The sequence below is a fragment of the Microtus ochrogaster genome, chromosome 1, assembly GCF_000317375.1.
Source record: "Microtus ochrogaster isolate Prairie Vole_2 chromosome 1, MicOch1.0, whole genome shotgun sequence".
In the NCBI taxonomy this organism is placed as follows: domain Eukaryota; kingdom Metazoa; phylum Chordata; class Mammalia; order Rodentia; family Cricetidae; genus Microtus; species Microtus ochrogaster.
In genome coordinates, this window is record NC_022009.1 from 65465634 (window position 1) to 65474561 (window position 8928).

The following is an 8928-nucleotide window of genomic DNA, read 5'->3' on the forward strand; positions in this document are numbered from 1 at the left end:
GTTAAATGATCTTATAAGTAGGTCATTTTTAAAAACGTGTCTCTGGACAAGCAAAGCAACTTTGTTTTGTGCAGACAGGGTCTTGGTGTGTAGAGCAAGCTAGCCTCAGTTGGCAGCAGTGACTTTTTCCTCTTGAGCTCTACCATGCCCAGTATGCAGCTTCTGTTATCTTTTGCTTTTTATGGGAATAGAACCCAGGGCTTCTGTACAGGGCAGACAGGCAGGCAAGTGCTTTTTAACAAATGACCTAACCTGAACTGACATTCCAATAGGCTGAGCTGAATCTTGTGGTATGCCATAAAAATAGGGAATTTTCTCCTTTTTCATATATTTTAAGTATGGGGTTGTTCCAGGACATTAACAGGGATTTATACTTGTCTTTCCTTCATCTAGAGTGCTGAGGCTGTAAAAAAAGCTAGGGGGTTCTTGGAATTTGTGGAAGATTTTATTCAAGTTCCCAGGAATCTTGTTGGTAGGTACTTGTATAAAGGTTAAATGTGAATATTAATGTAAAGTAGTTTTTTTTTTTTTGGTTTTTTTCGAGACAAGGTTTCTCTGGTTTTGGAGCCTGTCCTGGAACTAGCTCTGTAGACCAGGCTGGTCTCGAACTCGCAGAGATCCGCCTGCCTCTGCCTCCCGAGTGCTGGGATTAAAGGCGTGCGCCACAACCGCCCGGCCTAATGTAAAGTAGTTTAATTGGATGTTAGGTTTGTAATTTATTTACCTACTGTACCTGTAATCTGAGCTGTTTAAGACAGCAAATACTGTGTTCTGGTGGGTGTGTATGTGTGTGGGGGGGAGATAAAAATCTTATTTGTGTTACTGTGTTAACCTTCCATATTTTCATACCCAAGAAAGGAAAGTATTATTTATTCTGTGCCATTAATAAGATCTAGAGTTTGTGTAACAGATAAAGTTTTTCTTAAGTCTTCTTATCCTTTGGGCACTTAACCTATTTTCTGCTTAATGTCTTTTTTATCATCCTCATCATCATCATCATCATTATTATCATTATGTTGTTGTTGTTTTTGTTTTTTGAGACAGGGATTCTCTGTAGCTTTGGAGTCTAGCCTGTAACTAGCTCTTGTAGACCTGACTGGCCTCGAACTCACAGAGATCCGCCTGTCTCTGCCTCCTGAGTGCTGGGATTTAAGGCATGCGGCACCACCGCCCGTTTATTATTATTTTTCAAATATGTCTACCAAAACTGGGATAGTGAAGGTCTTAAGGTGGTCTGTGATACTTGTTTGTTTAGAGTGGGAATAACTAGAATCTCCGCTAACTCTAGAATAATAAACTTCTTTCCATGTAGTAGGCCCTGAATAAATAATTGGTTTTGGCAATGGTATAGCATAAGGTAAGATCCCTTGGGTAGGAGGACGGATGGTCCTATTAGGGGAGCTTACACTTGTTTATCGCCATCTGTGAATATGACTGTATCCATAAGTTACAGGTTAGGTGATAGTTTCTGAGTTTGCTGTGGTTAACTTACACTTAGGTATGTTAGTTAATGGTGCTGCTGTTGATGGGGCTGTCTTTGTTCCTGTGCCTTTGAGAAGCTGAGAGCCATACCACACCCAGGGCCTCCTGTGTTTGTAGCAAGTGCTGCACTACCAAACTATCCTGTGCCTCTGTGTCATTTTGGGTGCTACTTGATGCAAATAGGAAGGCTTTGGGTATATGTTAAGTACTTAGTGATTCTCCAAAGTAGTAAACTTAGAATTAAGTGCTAACATAATATGGTAGACTTTGCATAAGTTTGTTTTCCTTTGTTTGCTTGTTTTTGACCCTAAGGAATTTTTGAGCCCTTTGGGTTGCATAAGAAGGTAATTTCTGTCTATGTATGTGTCATTTGTTACATCCTATAAAATAATACTGGAAAAAATCTAAAACATCACTTCTCTACTTGAAGATATTCCCTTCAGGACTAGTATAGGGCTGGGGATATGACTCGGTGGGTAAAGTGCTCGCAGTCCGACTCTGCGCCTACAGGAAAGCCTGTTGTGACCTAGTACATCTGTAACACTGGTGTGGCAGGGAAGCTGATCCTAGGGATTTAATGGCCAGCTAGGAAAAAATGGATTCCAAGTTAAGTGAGAGTCCCTGTCTCAGCTCAAAAATTAAAGGGGGAGGCACAGATAAAAGAAAATTCCCAAAATTGATCCTTGGCTTTCACGTGGGTCAGTGCACACGTAGGAAAAATGATTTATAGCAGAAAAGTTTGTTTCTTTTTGTAATGTATCTAAAAACCTTTTTAGGACTCTTAAATAAGTATGATACACTGCCAGTTAATGCAAGTGCTACTAGTTTTTGATGTCATTGCTCATTACATAATTACTAGAAAAATGAGTTGAGATAATGAAATTGAAGAATATTGTGTAATTTTCATAAAAAAGAAAATGCAAAAGTTTGTTACGAGATTTTTTTTAAAAATTGGTGAACATTGGATGCTCGAGCACACTCATGGTATCTCTGTGTGGACAGGGGTCAGAGAACTATCTTGTGGAGTCAGTGCTCTCTTATTACCTCCATATGAGTTTGGTGGATCAAATTCAGATTGCCAGGCTTGTGTGGCACAACCGGCAGAGACAACGTGCTGCCCCGATATGAATTTTACTATCTTGCTATTCGTTTCTTTTTTTTTTCCCTTTGAACCCAGGGCCTTGCCCATGCTAGATAAGGCTTCTTCTATACTCCAGCCACAGAGGCTGCTTTTGGAATGTTTATTGTTAGATCATTTATTCACATGGATGAAGTGCTAATTTGTGGTAGCTATTCTAAGAGCATCATTTAACTCAGCTAAGGCCTCCTACTTGTAAAAAGGTTTTGATGGTGGTTTTATGAAAAGGAAAGCAAGTTTTTGTCCAGCTTAATTAATTCTACAAGGATAAACCTTGGTCTTCCAGAGTTTGTAGTATTAGTCATAGAATTTCAGAATTAAGGAAATTGGATCTATCTGTAGTTCTGTTTCTTTATCTGGTTATCAGTTCAGTGATGGGACTATCTATCTTATCCACTATCCTGTCTTGGATGGCCTTTGTGATTTGAATTGCTTATATACTCTTTAGAAAGCATACATTAGCAGGAGAAAGCTCACAATGTTGAACCTGGACATTTCTGTTGCTTGTCATAAAGAGTAATACACTATTTCCCTCAAATGTTTTCTGGGTTAAGCAGTTTTTTGAGAATTCATAATCCTAATGAAAGCAAAGGAAAACTGAGGAATAAAAGGGAATGAGGACCTCTTGGGTAAGTTCCAGAGAGAATGGACCGCTTTACATGGTAGAGGCATTCTAGAATTTGATCATTCCCACCTGTCCAAAATCAAAGAAAAAAGTATTTTTTGAACACCGATTAGAAAATGGATCAAAACCATCCACCTTTTAGAAGCTGCCTTTAATCACTTCTTTACTTTGTCCCTTCAACATTTATACTCAATGCTCAATTTATACTACAGGTCTGCTTCAGTTTGTCAATATGCTCTGGAATTTAAACTGTGGAAATGATCATTTAAAATATTGAAGGTCTCTGGTGGGACTAAGTAAGACTTGAAGGTAGGTCCCTGCCAAGGACCCAGAAGGGTGATGGATACTTAACTCACCACTGGTACAGTTCCAAGAAACAAGTGAACAAGATTTTGGGGGAAGGGCTTATGTGCCATCAACTTAATTTTTGTTTTCTGAAAAGACATTTGCTTATTTTTAGAAGGATGGAGGATAAAGCCGCTGCTTAAGCTTCATTGCGTAATCTGTGAAGGTTGCTTTTGATGGACTGCTGCTAGGGCTTCTCGGAGAAGACACAGTTTTGTGACCTCTGTCTGTTTTAACCTCCTCAGCTACTGCTCTTTAAATTGAGGTTTACTGATGGGAAAGGGGGTTTGAGATTAGGAATAAGATTGTAAAAATCTAGAAAGAGTTTGTGCTCTTATGACCCGGTTCACCGTTGACATTGTTCCTTATGTAATGGAAACTTCTTTCAGGCATACAACATGACAGACTTTATTTCCTTTCTACTGAAATTAAGCTTTTATGACAATGACTTAGGTAAAAAATAATTGTGGTGTGAACTTGATAACATGAGGCTGCCACTACTTGGTGAGGGATATTCCTGTTACTTATATCCCAAGAATATACCACATTATTTCAGTTATACATTGATTCTTCAGGTTAATCTTTATAATAGGGAAACAGCATCTCCGTGTTCCCTTTGGAATTTTTCTTTTTATGTATTGTATACTTAGTAACTGCTGTTTGAGTGATAGGTTAAGTATGAAGAAGGTATGGATTTTCTATCATTTTATAGTATGTTCATAACAAGACAGAATATACATGCTAGAACTTACTAAAACTATGAAGTATTTAAAAACACTTGGTGGACAATGTAATATTTTAGTTTGTAAAAATATACATGTGTGTGATTGTGTATATACATAGATGAATGAGATGAACAAATTGACAGAGTTCATGCCAGTTAAAATTGCTTTCTCTTAGTTCCATGGGCAGGGTTTTGAAATGGGAGAGTTGTTAAAGTATTAGAAATGGTTCTAATGTTTGAAAATGCTTAGGCTTGGTAATTGTCTTGTGTGTGAACTGCGTTGGACTGTTGGAATCAGTAGCCTTAGGCATACTCCAGAGAGAGTTTAGAAGTTTTTAGGTGAAAAAGCTTCACCTTTGTTTCGTGGTTATCATTTGATAGAAAGTCATAAATCTAAATTTGTACTGAATGGATAACAAATCAGTTTTTAACTTAATTTGTTTTCTTTTACTAAAGGAAAAGTTATTGGAAAAAATGGCAAAGTTATTCAAGAAATAGTGGATAAATCTGGTGTGGTTCGAGTAAGAATTGAAGGAGACAATGAAAATAAACTACCCAGAGAAGATGTAAGTATTTAGTGATACTTATTTGCCTGTTTTATGTTAGAGTCTTAGTTTCTAATACTGTGAATATTGTTTTTGAAAAGTCTATTTCTTTGAATTATTATTTCATAATAGGAAACAATTACCTTTCAGTTGTGTGGACTGTGGCTACTTATTGGTTTGTCAGTACTTAAGCCAGTTTTTATAAAAGTTTTAGTAGGTTAATCCCATGCCCAGTCCTCCCCTTGTTTTAGGTTTATTTTCTGTGTATGAGATTTTGCCCACATGTGTACATGTGCACCATGTGCATGCCTGGTGCTTGTGGAGGTCATAAGGCATTGGATCTGCTGATATTGGAGTTACTAAGGGCTGTGAACTGTCTAATGGGGTCTAGGAACCAAACCCAGGTCCTTTGTGAGAACAGATGCTCGTAACTGCAACTGCTGAGCTATACCATGCCAGTTCCATCTTGGATCATTTTTACTCTTGAGTAAAAAGCTATAGAATTTGATGCTCAACGAAGCAGTCTGCCAAAAACGATTTTTGATTACTCCTTGGCCTTTTTTTTCCAGTCTCTCCTCATGTTAATATTTTGCTTAAAATTCTGTTAAATTCTTAAACCTCAAGGTGTTCAGTTGAATTTGTGGGTTCAGTGGACCACTTGATATAGTGATTTGGGGCTTTAAAGCCTGAAAATAAGTCTGTGATTCTCCCTAGAACTACCAACTAGAATTCAAGACACTAGAATTTCTTCAGTTTTGCACAGTAAAGCACTGTTCAGATAATATGCTAACTCTCAGAGTCGGTTTTAGACACTGATTAGCTCAGGCAATTTGAGTTGCCTACTCAAGATAGCACTTCTTTGTTTCTTTGTATTGGACATGGGGTTGAAATACACCTCAAAATAAATGTCCATTGTCTTCACAAGGGTCAGAACATTTTCTTCAGTAATTTTAAAACACAGAGTTTTAAAATGTGTTGTATCACATAGCATCTGCTTGCTTTGTATGGTTTTTAGAATGTCTTTCACAGACAAGAATTAAAATAGTGTCCAACATTGTAATCTTTACCTTTCTCATAAACCTAGTATAATATAATAACAATCTAAATTCTGATCTGATGGCTAAGATAGTCTGAACCATTACATAGCTCAAATAGAATTTTTAAAGTTGCTATTCAAAGCTAGTCTTCCCTTGACATGTTCCCACTTGCTTTCAGTCTTGCCATTTCAGTGCAGGTTTATTCTTTATGAAAAGAGCTTACTGTGCTACCCACTCTGTGTAGCTTGGGCCATTGTTATTGCTATTTTCAGGCCTGGATTTATGGACTAGGTGTGGTGACACGTGCCTTTAATCTCAGCACTTGGAGGCAGAGGCAGGCAGTTCTCTGAATTTCTAGCCAGCCTGGTCTACAGAGTGAGTAGAAGGCTGAAGTATGTTTATAAGGTAGAAAATCTTGACTAAGCCATCTTGGTTCTGGATACTAACTGTGCATGTATGTGTATTTACCTTGTGTGTGCCTGGTACCTTTGGAGATCAGAAGAAGGCATCAGATCCCTTGAAACTCAAGTTAAATAATGGTTGTAAGCCATCATGTGGGCATGGGGAGCTGAACCTGGGTCCACTTCAAGATCAGCTTTTTAACAGCTGAGTCCATCACTCTAGCCCCTTTTTGCTCTATTTTTTAATGCCTTATTCTCAAATTTCACCAAATAAACAGTCTAGGATAGTTGAGTGCTTATTTTTTGTTTCTTGGTGTCTGCTCTTCAGTGATTTCCTCAATTTTACATAGTGTAATTAATAATGCTCTGTAGTCAATGTCTTTTGTGTATGTCTGTGTGTGCATGTACACGTGCCACAGATTGTGTGTGGAAGTGAGGACAACTGAAAAAAGTGTTTCTGTTCTTCCAGCATGCTGGTTAGGGATAAAACTTAACTAGGTCATCAAGCTTGGCCACAAGTACCCTTCCCCATTGAGCTATTTCACCAGCCCTGAAAATAATGCATTTTAATTGTTAAAATATCTACACACTCAACATTTTGTTTAGTTTTTAATTTAGATATGGGTCTCACCCTGTTTTATATTGAACGAGTAATGATTCTCTTAATTCAGCCTCCCAAGTACTGAGATTTACAAGCATGTGCCATTATATCTTCTCAGAGTCTTATCTGAGCACTTACAGAGATAACTTGTCTAATATGTGTTTTGCTTTTAAATCTGTGCCTACTGTGATAGATTTTGTGGTCTGAAAGACGATGACGAGTTTAGTGTTTTGTTAAAAAATTTTTTTTTTTTTTTTTGTGCTTGAGTATGGCTCAGAGTTCAATTCCCAGTCACCACATTGTGACTCAAAACCATCTGTAATGAGATCTGGTTCCCTTTCCTGGTCTGCAGGAATACATGCAGGCAGTATGCTGTTTGCATGATAAATAAATAAACCTTTAAAAAAATTAGTTTGTATTCTTGGAACGTTAAATTGATCAGAAATCAGAAAACTAGCATAAACTGATCTTTATTTTTTTTAGCAGGCAAATATAATTTTGCACAAATAAGGTGTTGAAAATTTCTGCATTTCTGTCTAATTACTGTGTGTTGTAGAAAAATTTGCTAAATTATATAATTAATATGTGATATTGAAGATAATGTACCTTCTTATAGGGAATGGTTCCATTTGTATTTGTTGGCACTAAAGAAAGTATTGGAAATGTTCAAGTTCTTCTAGAATATCACATTGCTTACTTAAAGGTATGTATACAGTTCACATTGTATTCTTATATCTCCCCTGCATTTATTGTGTGAATGTTGTATACTTGCTGTGAATAAGGAATCTACATGTTGAACAAACTTATTTATAGTAATGTTTGGGTATTTAAATGTTTTAAATTTACTTCAGTTTTGCTTGGTTTTTGTTGAAAACGTAGAGAATAAAATGTTCTTTGCCCTAATACTTTTTCTGGAGAAGGGAGCCCTCTGATTTTTTTTCTTTTTTTAAAGAAAGGACTATTTTTGGAGGTTTGTGAGAGTTTGTCATTATTTACAATAGCTCTGTGCAGGCCAGTTTGTTTCCTTTTTTCTCCCTCATTTTAACTGTCTGCATAAAGGTGAAATTGGACGTCTTTGATATCTCTGACATTTTTTGAGTCAATATCCAATAGGTGTTGTTCCATCAATTCTGAGTGGGGTAGTGGGTTGCTAGAGATGCAAACCAAAGCCAAGTGCATGGTAAACAAAATTGGAATCGGTCTTCAAGCTACACCCTCAGCCTACATTTGTTAGATTTGAAACATAATACACAAGAGTTGTAGAAAAAGACGTACCTGTAAGTTAGTAAGCATCACAGTTGTTTTTCATTTTTCTTTTTTTTGTTGTTGTTTCTAGTAATATTGATCTCTACTTTAGTATATTTTCTTTTCAGTCTCTGATATTCGTTGTATTAGTATTTTATGTCATTCCATGTTTTTGAGTTCTGTCAATCCTAACCTTGTAAACAAATGCTTTGTCTTCTATTCTTCCTCTAAGCCAATAGTTTCATTTTGACGGTTACCTTCACATGTTGTAGGACCTCAATTTTTAAATGGTCAAGTCTGTAGCTCATTAATGTTGCCTTTAAAGAGACTGATAACTCTCTGTTACAGAGACAGTGTGTAGCCAGTGATCTGGCTCAGTGGATAAAGGTATTTGCAGCCAAGCCTTACAACCTACATTGTGGAAGGAGATGTTGAAGTAGTAGATTTCCACAGGCACATGGTAGCACACACATATACGTGTGCGCACACACAAGCATTCAAGAGTAAAAAGGACAGTATTTGGTAGTAGGATTAGCAATTAACAGATAGGTTAGGTTTATTATACAGTCACTTGAAGCAAGAGAGGTATATATACTGTATGCTTATAGCAATGTGTTGGTCACACTATAAAGCATTCAGTGTTTCTTGAGTTGACCAGCAAATGACCTTATGAATACAATACTGCTTTATGAGATGATTTCAAAGAACACAGTTTGTTTCTTTGGTAGATTGTAAAATTCTAGCTCTAAGCCAACACACACACACACACACACACACACACACAC

General features: G+C 37.0%; 1 protein-coding gene across 5 annotated transcripts in view; it reads left to right on the forward strand.

Moving 5' to 3' along the window:
- Positions 1 to 8928, forward strand: part of Fxr1 (FMR1 autosomal homolog 1) — a 31459-nt gene that overhangs the window by 10448 nt on the left and 12083 nt on the right. For all 5 annotated transcript variants that reach the window (XM_005343784.3, XM_005343787.3, XM_005343788.2 and 2 more), the window contains 3 exons: positions 394 to 472; positions 4771 to 4880; positions 7515 to 7601. In XM_005343784.3, the coding sequence (XP_005343841.2) occupies positions 394 to 472; positions 4771 to 4880; positions 7515 to 7601 (276 nt within the window). The remainder of the gene's footprint in view (positions 1 to 393; positions 473 to 4770; positions 4881 to 7514; positions 7602 to 8928) is intronic.